We start from the raw sequence: 22,664 nt of genomic DNA on the forward strand, positions 1-22,664 counted from the left end.
GTTATATGACCTCTGTCTTAGTTTTTCCCTTTGTAAAGTTAAGGAGATAAAAAGCTAATTTCCAGGTTTGTTGAAAATACACATGCGAAGGATTTTGTTCTTTGTGCTTTTCATTTGGTAGCAGAAATATGGGCATTCCTCTCATTGGTGAGTTTATTATGATGCATGGAATTTTGTTATTTGGATAATTTTCTCTTTGCCATGCCTTTTTCTTTCAGTCACCACCAAGTAAGCGAAGAAAATTAGAGAAGCCAAGGAAACCCATTACATTTGTAGTGTTGGAATCTGTGATGAAAGAATTATCTCTCAAAGCCTCATCATTAGGTTCCGAGACAACGGAAGGCATAGTAGTTGTGACAACATGGATTGAAAAAATTCTCACCGATCTCAAGGTACCTGTTTTAAGCCCTGTATAAATAATCTTCACTGTACTGACGTACTTAAAATCTTCCTTTTATTTATAAAACTTTATTTAAAATAAGTTTTATAAGGAGGAAAGAGATTTTTCTATAAACTGTGTTTTTCCTCTAAATAGGTCCAACATAAAAGAGTTCCCTGTGGAAAAGAGGAAATTAGCCTTTTCCTAACAGCCATAGAAAATTCATGGATTCATTTAAGGAGAAAGAAAAGAGAACGAGTGAGACAATTGAGAGAAGTTCCCCGAGCTCCTGAAGATGTCATCCAAGCCTTGGAAGAGAAAAAGTCTCCTCCCAAAGAGTCTGGCAGTAGCCAGGATTTGGCCAAGGGCCCCCAGGAGAGTGCCCTGTGTGGGCCTGCTCCACTGGAAGGCGAGCCTGTCACAGTTGAGGGCCATGGCCCAAACCAGGAGGTGCTGTCCCAGGATGAAAACCCAGAAGTCATGGAGGATGAAAGGAGTGAGGAGAAGGGAGGGGTGGGAGCTTTGGAAAGTTGTAAAGGCTCTGGCAATGGATCCCAGGACCGAGAGACTTTTGAGCACCTCAGCAACCCAGTGTCTGAAAAAGGGAATCATCTCCAGAGGGTGGCTGGACATTACCTCTTTAAGTGTTTGATAAACATTAAGAAGGAGGTGGATGATGCCTTAGTTGAAATGCACTGGGTTGAAGGCCAGAACAGGGATTTGATGAACCAGCTTTGTACCTATATACGAAACCAAATTTTCAGGCTTGTTGCTAGTTAACTCCAAACTTTTTGCATAGTTGTGAGAGTTTCTATATATAAAGCCATTTGTTTTGGAATGACCAGTGGGGTAGCAAGAGGAATTCTACCATTGGCCCACTGGTAGCATTAATAGAATTACCTTAAGAAAAATGGAAAAAATTAGCCCATTTTAAATACAAGTGTCCTCTAATTTCCTCCTCCCTCCCCCCCCCTTTTTTTTTAAATTACAAAGTATTGTAATCTGGCAGCTCAGGGAGGAAGAATTGTGGTTATCAGCATCCACAGAAAACATCAGTAAACCTGACTTAAACAGGCCACCTTATCTTGAGACTGATTGTCTGAAACCAAAAGGATTTTTTTTTGGAGTCTGGTCTGAGTTAGAACATCATGCTCACTCCTACCCATCATTCCTCCTCAAAGTGGATAGCTTTCCCATCCTCCAAATGGAGGCAGTATAACCCAGGGCAAATAGGCCTTGTGCCCTCTTCTGGACTCATCTTCAAGGCTGAAGACTTCTCTGGGTACCTATGATTAGTTACCCCTGCATCAGTCTTGAGAAAGGAACTGGCCCAGCAGTGGGTGGTAGGAGAGAAAAACCCTAATATTGCCAGGAGTAAGTACTGATCCGGCAAGCGCCTGGCTGCATCACATACCTGACTTATGTCTGTTTTAGTGTTACTTATTTCAGAAACAGAATTAGGTAAGCAAAATACCCAGGTGTATTTGAAATACAACAGAATGAAACCATACCCTTACCTCTAACTTGTCAAAAATACCATTTTGCCACAATTTTCCAGCTGTATGACTTAACTTGCTTTCATGTCTGAAGTGGAGGTCAGTTTTGTCTTTAATGTACAAAAGAGCATTGGGATGGAAAACTCTTAGTTCTTTTTGAATCCTGGCGTGGGGAAAATATTTTTCTTGGCATTGACTAGACAATGATCAGTGATAAAAGTAAAAAATGGAGCAACAAGGCTACGTGCAGTAGGTTGCTTAAGAAAGGTTCATCTGTTGGCAGAGAAATGGTAATTGATCAAATTCTGTTTACTTCTGGCTTCTGTTGTAATTCCCTCTGTTGATGTATATCTTTAACAGAGAAGACTGAGGCTAAGGAAATCATGTTCTTACACATGTTTATAATTGGAATGTCAGAGCTCAACAGGAATGTCTCTTGGAAAGGAATCCTTTTCTTATTCTTGTAGACTAAGTCTGCTGTGCTGGCTTTCGCAGCTTGATTTTACACCAGCAGCCGAGGGTTCTGTTTAGAGGGAAATCTTTGAGTGTGGTGCCAGAGCGCCTTGCCATTTTCTAAGCCTGGGGTTGAGTAGATACGCCATCTTTTTTTGAGAGGTGGCTCTTGGTTAGAACAGAAAGGTGATGACTTGGTCATATCTTGGCAGCAGCTAGAGCAGACTTTGAACAAAGATAGAGGAAATGAAAATATTTCCCTTAGCATTGGAGACAGATGTAAAAGAGAACATGTTTAGCCCTTGCACCTTCCAAAAATCCGTAAATCTCTCGGCTCTGTGAGTAACGTGTTCAAGCCCTCCCTGCCACCCTTGGAAGGAAGGGGTCTTTGTGGTGCGGGGGGGTCGGCAGCCAGGTGAGGATTAAGAACCATTATACTCTCCAGCCTCTCATTTGATAGAGAAAACCATTTCCAGGGGTACATAGAACTAAGATTCAGTCCCAGGCCCTGGAGTCCATTGTACCAATGGAAGAATAATCTCTGTCCACCTATAGTGTACCAGCCATGCTTGCCTCTCATGACTATCACGTCTTGACTCCTGCTGAATCATGCTGAATCCAAATCTATTTTCTTTCTTAATAAAATTTGAGGATGATTGAGTTTAAGTAGTACCTATTTATTTTATAGTCAATATGAATTGTTTGTTTATTTGACCATAAAAGAATGAAACCATATCCTTACCTTGATACCCATGCTGGATAGATACTGGGAAAATGAGAGTCAAAGGGCAAACCAGTAATGAAATCGCCCCTAGCCTCAGCCTTGTCATCTACAAGCATTGTTGGTATTTCAGTGTTTCCTTCTAATCTCTGTATAGATAGGGTGTGAGTGAGTGGATTTAACTTTGGTTGTACAAATGCTGTATGTTCAGTTTTACATCATTTTTCTCATTTAATGTCTTGTATTTTCCCAGGTTATAAGAGTAGTATATTTATTTATACTCTTTGGCTGTTAAAAATGTTTTCCAGACATGATGTTAGCCTTTGAGATTCCCAGAGAATATTCTGTATAATTAGAGGCACGAAAGATGTGTTATTTCTTTGTGTGTTTCACTGCCTCAGGTTTAAGACTTGCTATTATGGACGATTTTTGTAGGTGTTACGCTAATGCTCTTAAAATTAAAAAGGTATGTGACAAGGAATTTCTCCACTACTAGAACTGTGAGTACTACCTTTTCAGTTAGATAGCTTCATGTCCTTGTCTGAAAAGATTAGCTTATTATAAAAGATTATAATGATGGAGCATTCAAAACATTTTAAAAAAATATTTAAAGGGCCTCCCTGGCGGTGCAAGGGGTTAAAGCACAGCACTATAAGCTGTCAGCAGCCACTGCAGCACAAATTTGATCTCTGGCCAGGGGGATGACCCACATGGTGCAGCAGAACCTCTCCTTTCTCTCCAGCTGCTCTCCTCAGCAGTGTATTTCAGTTGATCTGCCTACTCTGCTCCCCATCCTGTCTCTGGTGAATCCTCTCATACTACCAGAGGCAAAGGATGGTGGTGAAAGGATTCACCAGAGACAGAATGGAGAGCAGAACAAGTGAATCTACTGAAATGCACTGCTCAGGGGGGGCAGAGGTCTGCTGTGCATGTGGGTCAGATACCCGATTGGGGATTGAACTCATGCCACAGTGGCTGGCAGTAGCTTGTTAGCACTGAGACTTAACCCCTGTTCTACCAGGGAGGCCCAGGAATTCTTTATATTATCATAGTAAAAATCCTTTTATGTCTTCTGGCCTTGGATTCTGATCTCTTGATAATGACTAAAGTGGGAACAAGCTGAGCTTGTTTTCCAAGGGGACTAAGTTTGGTTGTTTAGGATTTGCTTTGCTTCCAGTAGTTTGGTTCCTTTACCCCATGTCCCTGTCCAGGGTACTTAGCGTCTATCTTTGAGGTCAAATTTCAGCTAATTTTTAAAAAAGATTTATTTATGCCTGTAAAGCTGGAATGTAGGCCAGAGGTGGAGGTGGGTAGGATGAGAGGATTCACCAGAGACAGTGGGGAACAGAACAGGTGGATGTACTGAAATACATTGCAGAGGGGAGCAGCAGGGGAGACAGGAGAGGTCTGCCATACCATGTGGGTCAGCTCCCTGGCTGATGATCAAATTCAAGCTGCGTGGGGGGAAGGGGGGAGGGGAGCAGTCATGGTAATAGCACCTAAACTGAACCCCTAGGCCACCAGGGAGGCCCTCAGCTAATCTTGAGTTTATGTTGATGGTTGAAAACATCAGTTTATATTTTTTAAAACAGAAAACCTCTTGTGTTGTGTTGTGTTGGTGTAAATGACAGCTTTACCATGTGAGCTTACCAGCTTCTAAATTCTGACAAGTAATAAACTTCAGGGTGTGGAAAAGATGCAAAAAAGCCTCTGGGAAATCCAAGGCCTCTTAAATAGGAAGAACGCATCTGCTGGCTTACACCACAGTGTTTTCCTTTCTAGCCACAAGGGGGCGTCTTCGGCTCTCTTATCAAGTGCCTTAATTGTGAGCACATAAAGTGTGCCCTTCTTTTTTTCCCTGAAATATCCACTTGCTACTCAGATAAGTATTTTAATGTAAACAAGTACGTTTCACATAAATCAAAACTGAAAAATAACAGTAGATAAAAGGAAAAAATCACCTCCCCTTTTTAAAAATCTGGGCAGACATAATCTGTGTGTGGGTTTTTTTTATATATTCATTTAAACATCAAGCGCTGGGGTGCAGGCCAGAGGTGCAGGGGGTGGGAGGAGTTACTAGAGACAGATGGGAAGCAGAACAGGCAGATTGATTGAAATACACTGCTGAGGGGATCCCTGGGCAGGACAGGAGAGGTCTGCTGCAGCATGTGGGTCATCTCCCTGGTGGAGGGTCCATCTTGTGCTGCAGTGGATAATGATAGCTTCATGGTGCTGAGACTTAAGCCTTGGTCCACCAGGGAGGCCTGTATATTTCATTATGGTTCCAATAGACTATTTCTTTTTTTCCACCTTTCCTGCTACCATTGAGTACTGATTTATCTACTTAGATACTGGAGCAAAGAATGTTTACTGATCTTAAACAGTCATTTTACAAAGATATGTGTTCCAGGAAGAGTGATTTAGAGAGCTCCCAGGGAGAAATTGGTTTTGATATTCTCATCTTTTAATTTTTGTTTTGGTGTATTTTCCTGACTGACAGGCATGTGTGTTTTATGTGTTGTTTACATCAGATGTTGGCACAGTTGATTCTGAGTTGTGTATATAACACAGGTTAGTTGGGTCTGCCACTGGAGTGTTTCTGTGTAGAACATATATATTACTAACCATGGGCGTATGTAAATTCAAGAAATCCCATTTACTTATATTTGTGGCACAGAACCAATGTTAGGAGTCCAACAGATTTGCACATTAGGAGGAAGAAGGACCAATTTAGAAACCAAGCATCTTGTGAGAAGGAAAGTCTCAAAGGTACAACAGTTTTACAGCAATCAAGGATAAGGGAACGTTTTGTGATCGTGTCATTTTTAGGGAAGTTGCTTAGGAGATTGAGTTGCAGAATGGACACTAAACCAGTAGAACCCAAAAGAGGCTTATTAGTGAGAATAAGTTGACTTTTTTGCCTCTGGAAGAAGGGTATTGCTGGGCCTGAACCTTTCTGTGCTAGTGCATAAAACCTCTTGGTACTAGTGCCAGCATGTTAGAAAACCCCACTTAGGGTTCGCTGCACAAGCAGCAGGGCTACAAACGCCACAGAAAGATCCTGCTCTGCTCTGGAAAGACATTCACATTCTCTGCTGTGACTCACCCAAATGACTAAAACAGCGGTTGGTTTTTTTAATTGCTGGTTGGAACAGTTAATGCTCCCTTTTGGAACAGCTCATGCTGCCTTTTGGAGGCTGAGCTTTTACTCTGGTGATTGTGTTGTGACTAGGTGAAGGCCTTACACCTCTGAGTACCCCTTGAGATAGAGCCTGTATACTTAATTTAGTTTATCCAGACATTTGAGGGACTCAAGACTTTCTTCAGGGAAGTGGAGGATCATGGGTATAGGTTCTGGATTATGTGTAATCCAGAAACTGAGATAGAAGAAGTAGACCAGAATATGCAGGACAATTTGGTAGAATTGGTTTGTATGTGATACTCTTAAAAGGGCAAGGGATGTATAAAATACCAAGATGCTTTTCAAACCATGCCAGGGGAATTGAAACTCAGGAAACAAAGCTCAGGCTTAACAGTTCATCACACCTGGGTTTACATTCCAGTTCCACTTACTTGGTAAAGCAATTTCATTAAGCTTTGGCTTCCCCATAGAAAATGAGAAATTCTGCTTCACAGAGTAGTAGCAGCAGTTAAGTAAGAGAAGTACTTAAACAGCGTAGGCTATATAAGCAAAGAGCATCTCAACTTATCTCTTACTTTTTGAATTCTTAGTTTCTGGTTAGAAAATCTAGCAATAGACTCAAATAAATAACTCAACCCACTGGTGTACAACTGCAGGTATGGTCACTTTCAATAAGAGCACAGCCCAAGCAAGCTTCCATGTAATGGAGGGATGAATAGAGAACCAATATTGCTATCTTCAATAATAATCATCTCATTTAGTACTTCTCCAAAATTCTGTGATGTCCCTGTTTGATAAAAAACTGAAAGCTCAGAAAGCTTCAGTGTCTTGCCCTGAGGTTATTCACAGTTAAGTCACAAGCAAGATATGAACTTGGGCCCAGTGATCCAAGGCTTGGGTTTTGTACCAAGTCTCAAGATTCATAACAAGCAATAAGTGGCTTACAAATAGATTTCCATTCTCATTTGGCTTACCTAGGTAAAGAGAATAAGAATCTCTCACCCAACTTCACAAGTTAGCACTAAAGATAATATTTTCTGGCCTGTGATCAATGAGCAAGATTTACTAAGTGAAACTGCTTATAATTAGTTATTAATTTATGCTACTAAATCTTGTAGAATTTTGTGTTTGGCAGTAGTGGAGATAATTAAGTAGTAGTTAGTGAAACCACAAAATAAAATGCCTAGTGCAAACACATCTTGGATCAGAATCAATGTAAAATAACATAATTAAGTAATGACTCTTTGACAATACATAATTGAATAGTAAAAGGAGGAGAGGTTTTATTTTTTACTAATAGGCTGTTCAAAATATTTCACTTACAGAATACAAAATTGATGTGCTTTTTTAGAGAAAGTAGCAGTTGTCAGAAAAACAAGTTGTCTTCCTCAGGTAGGTTGAATGAACTCATGAAATCTGGAGAAAAGAAAAGGCTGCCTGCCATCTGGTGGACCCATTCAGGGAGTGTGGCCAGGGATCTAGAAACTGAAGCCAAGAAATTCCCAGCTGAGGAAATTGGCTGACTCCAGCAGCCTGTCGGCCCTCAGGGGAATGATAGCCAGGGCTACCACTGCCCAGAAGGTGGTGGTTATCCGGAGAGCAGTGCTGAGTTGGGTACCTCCTGGGACAGCAGGAGGTCGGGACCTTCTCATAGATGTCTCTTGATAGGAAAGCAGGATTCCAGTGTGGTCTTGGTGTAGTAGGATCCTTCATTCAGGTGATTGCCACAGGAGTCATCCCTACAAGGCCAGAGGCAGGGAATTTATAGACCAAACTCTGGTCTGTGTTTTAGTGAGTACTAGGAGAGCACTGATGGATCCCTTTTATTCTTTACTCCACTTGGCTGACTTCATACACTCTCATGGACTGTTCACCTTCATTACATCCATCATACGCAAATCTAGACCTTTTCTGAACTCTCAGTTTCCACGTACCTAATCACCTGTTGGCAGGGTGCCTTAAATCACACTGTGGCTGTGTGTGCTCCTGTCTCTTGTATTCTTGATCACCGCCTACCCAACTGTCAAAATTCTTAGTGTTGTGGCCTTCCTAGTGTTGCAGGGGTAAAGACAAAGCACTGTCACACTGCAGCACAGCACACTATGGCCAAGGAGCTGACCCATACGGCACATCAGACCTCTCCTGTCTCGCCTGCTGCTCCCCTCAACAGTGTATTTCAGTCAGTCCACCTGTCCTTCTCACTCTGTCTCTGGTGATTCTCTCACTGCCTGTACCTCTGATCTACACCCCAGTTCTTGTATATAAATAAATAAAATCTTAAAAAAAAAAAAAAAAAGTCTTGCTACCTCCCTCTCCTTAAACCAGGGAGTAAAATCTTCTACTTCAGAAATATCTCCAAAGCCCAGCCCAACCTCTGCATCCCTAGTGCCATTGTCCTACGTCTCTTCCTCATAACTTGCCTGGACTAAGGGTAACGTGAACTTCAAAGCTAAGCAGCATAAATAAATCTGTTGTTAAAAAAATGAATCTAATGAGGCACTACCTGGTAAAGCACAGAGTTTTCCCCTTAATTTTATTTTATAAAAGTAATGCATTTCCTTAGAACTTTTCAAAAATAAAAAATTTACAGTTTCTGCTCATTGTTTTTTCAGTTTGTTACCTTTTAAATATTTTTATATTCATGTATATTTTTATACAGGTTTCTTTTTATTTTATGTGTATAAGAACTGAGGTGTAGGCTAGAGGTGTGGGAATAAGAGAATTCACAGAATAGGGAGCAGCACAGGAGGATCCACTGAAATACACTGCTGAGGGGAGCAGCAGGTAAGACAGGCGAGGTCTCCTGTGCCAGTGGGTAGCTAGCCAGCCGGGTTTGATCTCAGGCCCTCCTGACTTGATAGGGCTGAGACTTTCACCGTTGGGCCACCAGGGAGGCCCTGCATATATATAACAGCAAATACGGAATCATATTACTGTTAGGTTCTCTTTCATTTAGCAATGTAATTGCGATATAATTTTTTCTGAACATCAAGTTGATTTATGTCAGAAAACTTGCAAAAATAAAAGGTACCAATAACAGTGCCTGAAAACAACCACAGTTAATATTGTGGTTTATTCACAACCCTTTTCTCCTACTAGAATAGTGAGGGTTACCTCACTAAACCAATGGTTCGTGGCTGGAAATTTAGGTTTTCTCTACTGTAAATAATGCTTTGGTGAATATCTTTGTGTTTTCTTACTGTTTTAAGATAAGTTTATATAAGAATTACTGCAGCAGGTGACTGGACTCTTAGAGATGCTATATATCTTCACTTTGCTCACTAAGAAGGTTCTAGTTTTCACAAGTGCCTGTTTAAGCACACCTCTGATAACCTTAGAAGATGAATTTTTAAAAATCCTTTATCAACTGATAGCCAGAAATGTTTTTATTGCTTTAATTTTATTTATAGTCAAGGAGAAACATTTTTTATGTTTAGGTTAATTATTCATATATATGAATTTAACTTTTCATTTTTCTAGCTAGTTCTTTTTTGTGAATTGGAAGGGTGCTTCTTGCCAATGTTACCTTCATGTATTCACTTATCTTTTACTTGTGGTGACATTGTTTTGTTTTACAGTTAGGAGATTTTGGAGGACTTATGAAGTCAAATCTGTCATGCTATGCCTTTGTGGTTTTTTTTTTTTTTTTTTTTGGCCTTTGTAGGTAGAAACCTTCTTCAATCTTGGAACAGAAAAATGTCTACCTGTATTTTACTATGACCACCTGACATTTGTTACATTCAACACTTGAATCTATGTTCCTATACACTGTGAGGTTTAGGGACCTGTGTTTTAACAAATGGTTGAGTTATTACAAAGTATCTCTACTACAGAGTAACTCTTTGGCCGGATTACTGGTGAAGTCTAGCACTGCCTCTGAGGTGCCTGCCTGCTTTGGGAACAGGGACTCCAGTAGGGTGGGGCTGAAAAGGGCTGTCGTTCCTATCCCAGTCCCCAGCCTGGAAGTGGAGAGGCACAGGCTGCTTTAGGACTCCTAGAATGTCTTTAGTACTCAGTACAGAGTATGGGGGCCTGGAGAAGAATTTGGTTGTGGTTGTGGATCTGAGACCTGTATCTAGGTAGTTTGGCCAATAACAGGTCACTGCTCTGGACTTGCATAGTCTTCTGAGAGGGCATCAATTACTAGCACAGATAGCTGATCTCTTGAGTTTCTAAGACTTGATTCTGCAGCTTTGCATTTAGGTGTGAGCTTGGATTGCTGCGACAGTCTGAGACCTTAGCCCTTTCTGGGGTCCTTCCCTGTCACCAGCAGCCCCAACTTCCAGCTGCTTACCTGGCTTTAAACTCTGATGGCAAGACTCCACCTCCCTCTACTCATATCTGCCCAATCTCACTCTGAATTAATTTATCTTCATAAAACCAGCATTTTTTTTCCCTCAGATAACTGAATTCCTCGTCATTTCTCTTGTGCCTTTCCACTTTGATCTGCTTTCTCCTACCCAAGTCATCCATAATTCCACTGTAGCTGCATAGCTTGACTAGCCTCTGGTTTCCCAGAAAAGCTCAGCATGTAGGACTCCTCCCTCCGCTTCTCCTCCCACCCCCCCACCCCCGCCCCCTGAACTGCATTTCTTTGCTTATTACTCAGTGTCCACACCCAGGGTGGTTGCTTGGATAAAAATCTACCCCTTTAACCCAGTCACCTTTTTCAGGCTGGACATAAAGTGAGGAATGGCTATTTACGCAGGCCCAGAAGCTCTTAACCTAAAGTTATGAAGCATAAATCTAAGGAGTGGCCTGAGGTCTTAGGAATATCTTTTTAAGGTCTTCTGAGTACGTAGGCCCTAAGCCTGATTCTCTTTCCTTACCTTCTCATCTGCTAAGCTTGTTCATTGGGCACCACTAAGCAAAGTTAATGATTACTCCTGTCTTCATCCAAGAGGGGATAAGTTATTTTACTTTCACTCATTTCTGTGAAGTTTTCAAGGATGCTTGTCCTACCTCCCTAGGCTGGACTATCCCACAAAGTCAAGGAAAAGCAGGCCACTTCTTACCCAGCTGACTAAGCAACTTTGTGACCATTCATAAGACACTGTCTTGGGCCGGGTGATCTCGACTCTTGTAGCTGTGACATCATGTGAGGCAGTGGAAAGGGAAAGGATGTGAAGGGAAGGTGGAACTTGATTGTACCGGTTTTGTAGGTTCAGGAAAAGCCCTTTAATTACTCACTGGGTATAGAGGAAGGTAGGTGAAGACTTAGCCTTCTCTCTTCACTCTTCACTTAGGATCAAATGAGTACCTATAGGATATACCTTTATCAAAGTAATTAAAAATCCTGCTCATTCATTCATACTAGGCTTGTCAGAAATCAGGTTCAGTTGGTTAATCCAACCTTAAATTCACTTATTTCTTCTTAACCTGAGAAAAATATGATTATCTGACACCCTAACCCAAAATGAGTCAGCACCCTTAATGGTCTTTGTAATCAGTAGTACAACCTCATGTGCTACATCCATTATGGTGGTAGAGAGAGCAGAGCTACCTCTTGTGAGTATTACTGTGAAACTGAGTCATCTTTTACCCTCACCAAGGACCTTGTGACCTTGACTTCAAGGATACCTAGCCAAGTTCCTGGCACACAATAAATATTTGTTAAGTGAGTGTCATTTGGTGTGTCCCTGAGTATACTAATCTACCCTTCCTCTTCATCTCATAGCCAGTTTTCTCGTTTTGGTCTTGTTTCAATCATGAAGTAAGAGCTACCTAAAACCACTTAAACTTTTGAGAAGTGAAGCCTGAAGGGCTAGGACATCTGGGAACTAGTGTGGATGTCTGCACATTTGGCTCGGTAGCCGCTTTCCCCCATCTCATGGCCTGTACTTTGCTGGGACCAGACAGCTGAATTTTCATAGCTCTTACTTAGAGTTGTGGCCTCTCCATGCTCAACTACAGGTGCTGGGACATTAAATATGCAAAGATCAGGACCCTATGTACTATATGATGGTAATGCTCCATTGGAGTGAATGATGGAAGATGAAAGATCTTCTTGTTAAAGGAATGTCTCTAGTTAGCATAACAAGAAAATTTAAGGGACTTAAAACTTAATGTTGAGGTACACGAGACTTGATGAGGAAAACTGGAAATAGGAACCCACTCGGGAGAGCTCACAAGGATGGAAGGCCTAGGTTTCCTTCTGCCCCACAGGTACTAAGCACTGGAAGATATAAAGGAACTTTATAACTTTGATCATTACCAAGACATGCTAATCTTTCTCCTGAAACATCAAAAAGACTTCTTTTCCCTCTCCTTTGAATAAATACAATTGCCGGCTTCTCCATTTCCATCCCCTTGGAATAAGAAGCTGGGCTAAAATAAAAAGGTAAACAGTCCTATTCTCTCCTTTCTCATTTTGTTCCCCTTATAGATATCTTCTTTCCCCACTGTCCATTCCCCAACGGGAATTTTGATTGATGAAGAATTCTGTTTTGGCCACTTTCAAGCCCCAGCAGGCAATGACAGGCCCAGAAAGCCTCCTTTCTAAGCCCTTGCTTTTGACTAACATCCCCTGGCTGCTGTCCCCACATGACCCAAATAAACAGATGATCATGTGAAGCCAGTAAGACTGTTTGTTTTAAATAGCAAGCATCTTCACTAAGCTCTGTAGCAGATGGGGTATTGCGGGCAAGAGAGAGGCTGGCATTTGAATCTGTTCACCCCACTTTTATCTCCCACTCCCCACCCTTAAAAGAAATGGTGTCTTCAAAATGCTCCTTTTCAAGTGGGGTGTGTTCTTAATGTCATAGAGCTGTTACCTGACAAGAGTCAGAAAAATTGGACTTCAGCCTCTAGAAAAGGCTTCCGGTTATGGCCATACTAGTGCCATAACCACTTAGGGAAGGCTAAATGGAGCATTCAGCATCCTGGACCACTAAGCAGAATGCTTCCTTGCTAAACCCAAACAAAACAACAACTTGAACAAGAACATTAGTTCAGAAACAATATATATTGTTTAGCTCACCACCCCACCCCTATGTACTGCATTTAAAGTTTCTATTCCCTCTGCTTGAGCAGTGAAACAGACTCAAGTACCCCATAGGAGGCAGACACCTTAAAGGAAGCAACATCAGGACCTGCACAAATCTAGCCCTCCCAGGAAAAGGGTGTTTATCCTGTGGAGAAGAACTGACCTATTGTACTCTAAACCCGCCTCCCCCTTTGCTTTCCAGCTTCATAAGCAAGGCCAGTGGCAGCCTGATTTAGGTGTGTAGTGGCCTTTCCATGCTCAGCTACAGAAGCTGGGCCAAGTGCCCTGTGTGACATCCCCGCACCTTCCTCATGTTTACCAGGTTTGTGATTTCTAGGATCTGTGCAGATTTTCTTTTCCTAAAATGTACGCGGCCCTCACAGTAAAAGAGCAAAGTCAGCAAGCTTGCATTTATGCCACTGTATACATCTAGTCCTTTAACTAATCTCCCTCGTAAAAAAATAACCCTCTGAAGTTGCAATGGGCATGGGACTGGATGGGATGGATTGACAGGATGCCTTGTCACTCAGCTATCCTCAAAAAGATTTGCTTTCTGGGTTTTTTATACGGTAGAGTCCAGGCTGCAGCATCCTTGAATGCAACTGTTATTGTCCCACTCGGTTTCTACTTGATAGCAAGTACCAGTGGGGTTTGCGCAGCGTCCACCAAAAAGCGGGCCAGCAGGATTTCAGATTAAAACTTTGGTCACCCTGTCAGTATGCTGTGGCCAGACTACTCCTGTGCTTGCAGTTTGGTATTTTGCCAGGACATCATCTACTCCTAATTGGGCAACCTACCCCTGCACTCGAATCGTCTGCGGGGTAAGGGATAAGTGCTCTTCCCCCACGGAATACTGTGTCCTTTGTCGACTGTGAGCCTCAGTTTCCTTAACTGCCAAGTGAGGGGATTCGGGTGAGTGACCTGCAAGGTCTAACTTAATGATTGTATCCCCAAGCTCCCCTAAAAGCTAGCGCGAGGAGCGGTAGGAGGGAGAGCCAGTTGGGGCTCCCCGCCCGCAAGGTGAGCGCGGGTGAGGTCCCGCACAGCGGCCCGCCCCGGGCCCCGCCCACGCCCTCGGTCGCCCAGACGCTGGAAGGGCCGGGCTTCCGCTCTCCACGTTGTTGTTCCCGATTGGGGCCACGCCCCCTCCGTCTAGGCGTCGGACGCTTAGCCGGAGCTGCAGAGGCCCACGAGCCAAGCTTGGCCTCTTGGGTGGCACAGTTGGAGTCTCCGCCCACCTTAGAAAAGCGTGGACAAAGACTAGAGTTCAGGAGAAGGAAAGAGAGAGGCTTGTTTTTAAAGGGAGGGTGGTGTAAAGGACTGGCCAGGGCATAATTGCAGAATTCCCGCTCGGCGTGCCACCTATCGTTAACACGGTGGCCCATCTAGAACCGCGAATATGACCCGGGTAAACACTGGCCCTTTAAACGGAAGGCTGGCGGCGCGGGGTGTCCATGTGGAGCTGCTCCATGCCGTGTTGTCCTGCCCGCCCATTGGCTTTCGGCCCGATGACGTCGCCTAATAGGATGCGAACGCACTGCGGGGGGAGGAACGGAGACAAAACGTGGATCCGGATCCCCACTCCGCTCCTTCTGCTAGTTCTCAGGCAACCTCCCGCTATCAGCTCCGCCTAAGGGGCGGATCCCGGGGGATTTGCGACAGCCGGGTGGTTGCAGGAATTAGGTCACGTGTAGGTCGGGAGGGAGACGAGGGGTTCAGGTTAGTCCTGCCGTCCTGAGGTTCCCCTGACCTGGAATAGCCTTATCCGAGCCCATTTGAGTCCTGAGTCGCCTACTCTCCCTTCCCTCCCGCAGGACGAATTTCGCTGTGAATGACCCAAACCCGTATCCTTGCTCAACTGGCGGCTTTGCAGCCGGGCGGGGCGAGGCGGGAAAGCGGAAATGCAGGCCGCGAACCCCGCCGCTCTCTCCCCACCCCCACCCAGGCCACGTGTCCGCGCGCCTTCCAGAGTGGGCGGGGCCAGCGCGCTCGGGACCCCGCCCCTCCCTTCGTGAGGCGCCGCGGCCCTGCGGGCGGGGGCTCCGGTCCGGGCTTTGGCTGCGGCCCCCGTGTAGTAGCGGGGGCGGCGGCCGGGGGCAGCGCGGCTCCTTCCCTTGTTGTGTGTGTCGGTGCCTCCTCGCCATCTTGTTGCAAAGCCTTTTCTTGTCGGCGGGACTCCCGGGGGCTGCGGGGCGGGAGGCATCAGAAGGAAGGAAGAGAGGGAGGGGAAGGAGGGAGTCAGTGCCGCCTTTTTTTTTTTTTGCATCAATTTATTTTTAATTTGCAAATTACATTTTGCAAATATTTGGGGAGACATTGATTTTTCTTCCGTGCTCCCCCGTTCTTCCCTGCGGAGTGCGCTGCGCCGCCCAGCCCTGTCGCCCCCCGGAGGTGATCCCTCCCTCCTGCCTGCTCGCCAGCCTGACCTGTGCCCGGCTCGCGGGCCGCAGTCTCGGCCCCGGCGCGCCCCCGGCAGCTCTCGGCGCGATGAGCATAGAGACGCTACTGGAGGCAGCCCGCTTCCTGGAATGGCAAGCGCAGCAACAACAGAGAGCACGTGGTGAGCGACCGGGCTGGGCCCCTGGGGCACCGGGAAGGGAGGCGAGCGACCCCGGCCCCCGACCCCGCGCGAAGCCGCAGCGGGCAGAGCCGTCTCCCGGCCCGCCCGCCAAGGCGAGCAGCCCCAGGCTCCGCGCAGGAGCCGCTGCCCGGGAAGGAGTATTGTGGGCAGTGCGATTATTTCATGAATTCATTAACGTGTAGCTGGGGGCCCGGCTCCGGTAGCGCCTCCCCAGCTGCCTGCCACCCCTTGTGCACCCTTCGTGCGTGGCTCCCGGCGCGTGGGCCAGAGACGCCCGGGGTAGCGCGGAGAATGTGTGAGTCGGGGGGATGGGGTGAGGAACGGTGTTGCGTCGGGGTGGCAGACCCGCGTGTGCGTGCGTGTGTGCACGGGGGGATGTGATGGGAGCCTTGCGGAGAGCCCCTGGACGGACGTGTACACGGGCGAGTGTGTAGTGCACACAAGTGGGCGTGTGTGTAACCGAGTGGGGGTAGGCATTACTCCACTCGGAGCAGCTCCCCGCTTTCCCTGGCCCTGTGGGGAAGATGCGGGGGGCGCTCCCGGCAGATCTACTCGCCGCTTGGGGCGGAGGCGGCCTTTGCAGAATGAAATGACATCGCGCGTCTTATGATCCTGGCCAGCCCCACCTGACCCCGCCTCCCAGAGCCGGGCTGGGCCGGCGGTCTGGGCTTTGGTTGAGAGCGGGGCTGATTGGGCGTCTGGGCAACGACCCGCGGGCCGCCGGGGGCAGCCCCCCAGCCCCCCAGGCTGCGCCCCACTTTAGCGGGTGTGGAATGTGGCGTGTCTGCGCGTCCCAAACCCGCTCTCGGCTGGAATGTTGCGTGTGCCTGCTTTCCAAGCCCGTTGGTTACACCGGGTGGTGACGTGGACGGGCCCCGCCCCCGACCACGTGCACGGGGGACACTCCCGCTGGGGACGGCGCGCCCGGCCCCTCCTAGCAGCCTCGCGCTCGGCCAGGGGCGGGGCCGGGGCGGGGCTGGCGCCGGGCCTTGCGCCGGGTTGGGCCCTGACTCTGGCCGCTGGGCATCTTCCAGGCTGATCCTTTGCCCTGCGTAGGAGGATCGGCGCTCACCTGCCCCAGTCTCGGGTGCTTCATCTCGGGGCGAGGGAAATCCTCAGAATCCCCGAGCGGCAACACACTTCGAGTTCACATATTCCCACTGACCCCGAAAACGATCCCGCCGGGACCTCCTGGCAACACCCCTGGCTACTTTGTAAATGAGCCAGCCTGGAAAGGGACAAACTTTGTCGCGCTCTCGACTCGGGGAGAGGAGGATTTCAGATGCCTCCCATCCCCACACGCCCTGCTGGGTCCCCACCTTCCGCGTGCTGCCAAAATAGGGGCTGGGGGGAAGACCTCCGTTCTCCCGACTGCTGCTAGGGCCTCAGTCCCGGATCGGTGTGCAGTATCTGGGCATCCCTGTCCCCTCCAGCCTCCCGCTGTTCACCTCTTCCGCCGGGTTGGCTTTAGTGTTTCGCCCTCCTTTCCTTTTTCTCTGCCTATTGTTGCTTCATGATGAGTCATGCAAGAGGTAGTAGTGTGTGTTGTGTGCGCGCGCGCGCTTGCGCCTGCAGCGTGTGCTGCCGCTGCAGCGGGCAGAGGGGGAGGGGGACAGCAACCGGCCAGGGGCTGAGGGACCGCGGGTCTGCTGGCCTGTCAAGGTCAAGAGTCATTCAAGATATGTGATATCTAGGTGTGTGGGTTTTGCGGAACGGATGGGCTGAGACATCAGCCCGTGAGCCCCTTCCCCTTGAGGCCCAGGGCAGTCAGACAGTGGGCCGAGATAGACCAAGATGGCCCCAGTGGAGGCCCCAAAGGGGAGGGGAAGGACATGCACAACATTTGCAGAGCCTGAATCACCTGCTGCCACCATGGGCACAATGCTGTGAAAGAACACCTATTGTGTCCCCACTGTGGACCTGGCACTATGCTAGGAATAAACAGGTGACCCAGCTGATACCCAAGGGAATACTCACTTCACCTTCACTTTAACTGCAGGCTGGTTGGCCACATGGGGACCTGGAGAAGACCCCCACTGGCATCTCCCCACGCCCCTTTCCAAAATAAGTCCAGAGCTGTGGCCAGTAACAAGGACAGGGGTGATGATGTGCAACGTTGTGAAGGAGCCTGAAATGATTCTCTCCTAAGAAGTTGCAGAGCCCTGTCCCCTCCTCCAGGTGGTGAGAGCCCCCCCCGGGAGGCAGGGAGCAGAGTTGAAGGCTGGTTAAGCTGCCTGGTCAGAGCTTCTTGGTGGGGCAGAGGGGGGCTTAGGGGATGGATAGATGGCAAAAGACAAATCTGAAACTCATGTACAGATGGCTAGACCTTGCCGTGGCAATTTAATCTCCACTACTTTACCTTTTTTCTTCTTTCTGAGGTTCTGTCCTCTGACTTGCAGTGGGAAGACTGGGAGAGAATGGGTGGTACTGGAACCTGCTGACCAGAGCCACTTTCCCTGGTCTGTACATGATGAGGAGCTCTGAAGGGGAATCCTCTTGTCTGTGTCCCCACTCAGCCTCAGGGGTTGCTTTCTTGCCCTAGACAAGCCAGTTGCTCACATGATGAAATTGAGGCTACATGTGCATGTGTGTGAGAGGGAAGAGAGGAAATAGCCAGGGCTGGTCACTACCGGTCAGTATGCATGAAGGTGACCTTAACGGGCCTCTTTTCTATCTTGATTGGAGGGAGTTGCCTGGAGTGTCCACAGTCTCCTGATCTGGGTGCACTCTAACCCTGCCTTATCCCCCAAGCTCCCTGTTATCCAGAAGGGGAGCATTCTCAAGAACATTTAGGGCCCTTGGGGTGAATTCCTCAGGCCCCAGCCCTGAGCTGTGTCCCTGAGCCACAGCAGCTGGGAATAGCTGCAGGGGTGCAGCGTCCATACACTCCACTCTGACCCATGGGTCACTCGAGGGTTCATGCAGAATTCTTTGTGGGCTCCCTCTGGGTAGAGCCCAGAGAAGGGCCAGAATATACACATGCATGTGTGGGAGTGGAAGGGAATTGAGGAGGTAGCAGAGGTTGCTCCTCTGGGTCACCAATGCCAGTTTGCTCCTCTCGCTTTGTTGCCCCCTCTCCAGAATACAGGGAATAGGTCAACTGGTAGGGAGGAGGAAGAATGTTTGGTGGGCTGAGCTGGCCTGGGGCACCCCCTCTCCTTCACTGGTGGTGAAGCCTTTTCATGCTGATCCAGGTGTGACAGAGCTTGGCCATTCACCTGTGTCCTTTCTGGCACCTGTGAGGAATACCTGCCTGAAGGGAAGAGAGGATAGGTGAAGGGAGGTTGCCATCTTCTGAATGAGCTTTGAATTTCTTTAAAATATGGGGAGTGCCTGTGCTTGAGACCTGGGGCTTTGTGTCTGCCTGGCTCATGGGAAAGTCGAACCCTTGCCCAAAGGCCAATGAAAGTTTGGTCCTGGCTCAGTCAGGAATAGAGGTGGTAGTGGTAATGTTGGGTCCTGAGTTCCAGGGCCTTGTTTTGGAAGAATGGGGTGGGAGCCGGGATGAGTAGTACACTGGGACTGTCCCAGGCTGGGCTGAGAAGGGCCCCATAGCTGGACCATTATTGGCTGTGAAGAGCTGGCGCTCAAGAGCTGGTTTTCTCTGGGATTGAACATAAGCCAGTGCTAACTGGAAATGTCTGGGAGATCAAGACTTCCCCTCACCCGAGCAGGTCTGCACCAGCCTGGCATCAACCCTTCCTGCAAGGCAGGGGAGATAGGGAAGAGGCCCAGACCAAGCCAAAGCTGACCCATCCAGCCCTTAAACTCTGGCTGCTGGGAAACCACGGAGTGCTTCCCCTCTCAGGACACACCCCCTCTACTTCCTCCTTTGCCTCTTCTCCTCTGTGGGAGGGAGGGCCTCAGCAGGCCTGGCTCACTTTCAACTTGTGGATTGGGCAAAGGGCCCTGAGGCCTCAGGTTTTCTAGAGCCCCTGAGCCCAGACACTAGGGAGGGGAGCTGATGCCCATCTCCCTATGAGGCAACAGTTAGCTCACCTTGTCCCCTAGCCCCACCCCTTGTGGGATGGTGTGTTTGATTTGTATCCACCCAGCCAGTGCTGTCAATGCTGTTAGTCAGCAGTGTGCTGAATCCGGGACAGGAGGGAAGTCTGGTTGACTAGCCTGCTCCCTGGCCTGGGCACCACAGCCACTCCCCAGGGCCCTAGCCCAGCCCACTAACCAGAGAACCACAATGGTGGGACCTGGGAGAGGAAGGAGCAGGGTGGAGATGGGAGAGACTTCTGGAGCAGGAGGGGTTCTCCCCATTACCCCAGTTCTCAGCTGGCTCCTGAGCAGGTCTAACCTTCCTGTAGGGCTTTCAACAGAGATACAACCAACCAGGCTGCAAATACACCTAAGCTCAGTGCTCTCCAGCTCTCCTTTCTGCCTCTTACCTTTCTAGTGTGTGCTGCTGCTGCTGTTGCTGCTGCTGCTGCTGCTTCTGGGAACACAGGGGGTTGAGAGAAGTGAGTTCTAGTATGACAAAGGGCAGAGAAGGACCAGTGTATTTTTTGGTATGGTTCCCTGAGGAAACCAGGGACATGGGGCCTAGCCTGGGAGCCATGAGCCTGGTTTCCACATGTGAATGGAGGTGACATCTGCCCTGTCTGTGGTGCAGGACTCTTGTGAGGATCCGTGTGTGTGTGTGTGTGTGTGTGTGTACTCCCAGTGAGCATGTGTTGGCATAGCAAATTTAGGTGTGTGTGTGTGTGTGTGTGTGTGTGTGTGTGTGTGTGTGTGTACGTACTCCCAGTGAGCAAGTGTTGGCATAGCAAATTTAGGTGTCTGCCAGATGTCAGAAGACCTAACTGGGGGTAGCCTGTTTTACCTGTGAGGTGCTATGGGCAGCCAATCACCTTGCCTCTCTGGACTAATGTATCTTAATTAACTATGAAATGAAGGTGTTTATCCTCCAGAAGTTACTTGTATGATTGAAAATCTTCCCCTAGGAGGTATGAACTGTCTGGCCCTCTCCATTGTCCTGTGATGGCCTGTAAAGTATTTTGTGGGCTGGCCTCTGCCCACTCTTATCTGTCACACCACTGCCCTCTGTCTTGGTGTTCCTGGCCCTCCCTGCTTGTGGCCTGTCTAACCACTTAACCTTAAGGTTGCCAGACCTCCAGCATCCTCCCAGACAGCTGCTGTCAGAGCTCCTCCCCCCCACCCCCAACCTGCCTGTTACTTTGCCCCACCCCTAGGCCCTGAGCTCCCCAAAGGCTGGGACTAGGAACTGTTTCCCTTGTTCACTGCTTTGTCCTTAGCTCTTAACCCAGTGCCTGGCTGAGTGTGGGTGGATGTTTGTCTGTCACTGAGCACTGACTGGGTCAGGGTCAGAGGATGGGTTACAGTCAGAGGACAGGTAAAGCTGGGACCCAAGACTCTTGGCCCTGCTGAGATACCCCTTATGTTCTCTCTGTGTAGAGGAGCAGGAGCGGCTTCGCTTGGAGCGAGAGCGGGAGCAGGAACAGAAGAAGGCCAGCAGCCTGGCCAGGCTGGCCCATGCCCTGCCCTTGGAGGAGCCCCGCATCGAGGCACCACCCCTGCCTCTATCCCCCCCTGCACCCCCACCGGCACCTCCACCACCGCTTGCCACTCCCACCCCATTGACTGTCATTCCTATTCCAGTAGTGACCAATTCCCCCCAGCCACTACCCCCGCCCCCCTCACTGCCCCCTGCAGCCCAGCCTCTGCCCCTGGCACCTCGCCAGCCTGCTTTGGTTAGCACCCCTGGACTTAGCATTAAAGAATCTGCGCCCCTACCCACCAGGCCACAGGTGCCTACCCCTGCTCCCCTGCTGCCGGACTCCAAGACCAGCCTTCCACCCACTGGCAGCCCCAAGCCTTTGCAGCCCCTCTCCACACCCATCCTGACCATAGCACCACATCCTGGGGTCCAGCCCCAGCTGGCCCCCCAGCAGCCACCCCCACCTACTCTTGGGACCCTGAAGTTGGCACCGGCTGAAGAAGTCAAATCCAGCGAACAGAAGAAGAGGCCTGGGGGGTGAGTGAGATGTCGAAGAGTCCAGGCTTGAGGGATGGAGACAAGAACTGTTCAGCCCTGGACTGTGTGTGCAAGACAAGGGCCCTCTCAGGCTAGCCCTCAGAGCCCTTCCTACCTCCCCCTCCTATGTTTGACACATTCTCACTGTGCCCATTCCCACCCTGAGGAAGTGAGGAATTGTTCCCAGGCTTCTGTCTTCTCTGACGCCCCACCTTCAAATTTGGGGCTATTGGCATTTCCAGGCCTTTGGACAGAGTATTGAATTATAGCCCTCAAGGGGTGAGGGCTGAGGTCAAATGGCTGGTTTTCAAATTCCCAGAGCCCTTCTGTCTTTTCACAGGTGGCCTGATGGGATGGAGGGTTAAAGGGGTGATTATGGGCACACGTGCCCCTCCAGGGAGTGTGTACGCGCTGTGACACAAGGCAAACATACCCATGGCTTCTATAATAGAGAAGGGGACAAAAAGCCAGTGGCATTTGGGGTGGGGGGTAGGAAGGCCGCTTAATCTGGCCCTCCTCCCTGAGCCTCCTGTCTGTCTGGGTTTCAGGATCGGAACCAGAGAAGTCCACAACAAATTGGAGAAGAACAGGTGTGTGTGTGTGCGCGCGCGCATGCGCGAGTGTTTGGGACTCTGGTTCCGCCCTTGGCCCCCAAGCTCACGCCCTTGGCCCGCAAGCTTACCCCGGACCTTCCCTCCTCTCGCCCATCCCCTGCCCTGGCCACCCCACCCCACCCCTCCCCCGCGCTGGCTGACCAGCGCTGCTCCCTCTCCCCAGGCGGGCCCATCTGAAGGAATGCTTTGAGACTCTGAAACGCAACATCCCCAACGTGGACGACAAGAAGACGTCAAATTTGAGCGTGCTGCGGACCGCGCTGCGGTACATCCAGGTATGGGGGAGGGA

General features: G+C 48.6%; 2 protein-coding genes across 4 annotated transcripts in view; both read left to right on the plus strand.

Annotated features, from left to right (window-relative positions):
* The window catches only part of METTL16 (methyltransferase like 16), a 60,726-nt gene extending 57,188 nt beyond the window's left edge, over positions 1-3,538 (plus strand). Inside the window, exons 9-10 of the mRNA XM_004684782.2 lie at positions 219-392; positions 536-3,538. Coding sequence (XP_004684839.1) covers positions 219-392; positions 536-1,159 — 798 coding nt within the window. The 3' untranslated portion in view covers positions 1,160-3,538. The remainder of the gene's footprint in view (positions 1-218; positions 393-535) is intronic.
* Positions 3,539-15,476: 11,938 nt separating this feature from the next.
* The window catches only part of MNT (MAX network transcriptional repressor), a 15,735-nt gene continuing 8,547 nt past the window's right edge, over positions 15,477-22,664 (plus strand). For all 3 annotated transcript variants that reach the window (XR_001145540.1, XR_001145541.1, XM_004684783.2), the window contains exons 1-4: positions 15,477-15,736; positions 21,182-21,761; positions 22,310-22,351; positions 22,539-22,650. Coding sequence is in view for 1 of the 3 variants with exons in the window: in XM_004684783.2 (XP_004684840.1) it covers positions 15,664-15,736; positions 21,182-21,761; positions 22,310-22,351; positions 22,539-22,650 (807 nt within the window). In the remaining 2 variants the exon portion in view is untranslated. The remainder of the gene's footprint in view (positions 15,737-21,181; positions 21,762-22,309; positions 22,352-22,538; positions 22,651-22,664) is intronic.

Source organism: Condylura cristata, unplaced genomic scaffold, assembly GCF_000260355.1.
Source record: "Condylura cristata isolate star-nosed mole 26May11 unplaced genomic scaffold, ConCri1.0 scaffold00017, whole genome shotgun sequence".
Lineage (NCBI taxonomy): Eukaryota > Metazoa > Chordata > Mammalia > Eulipotyphla > Talpidae > Condylura > Condylura cristata.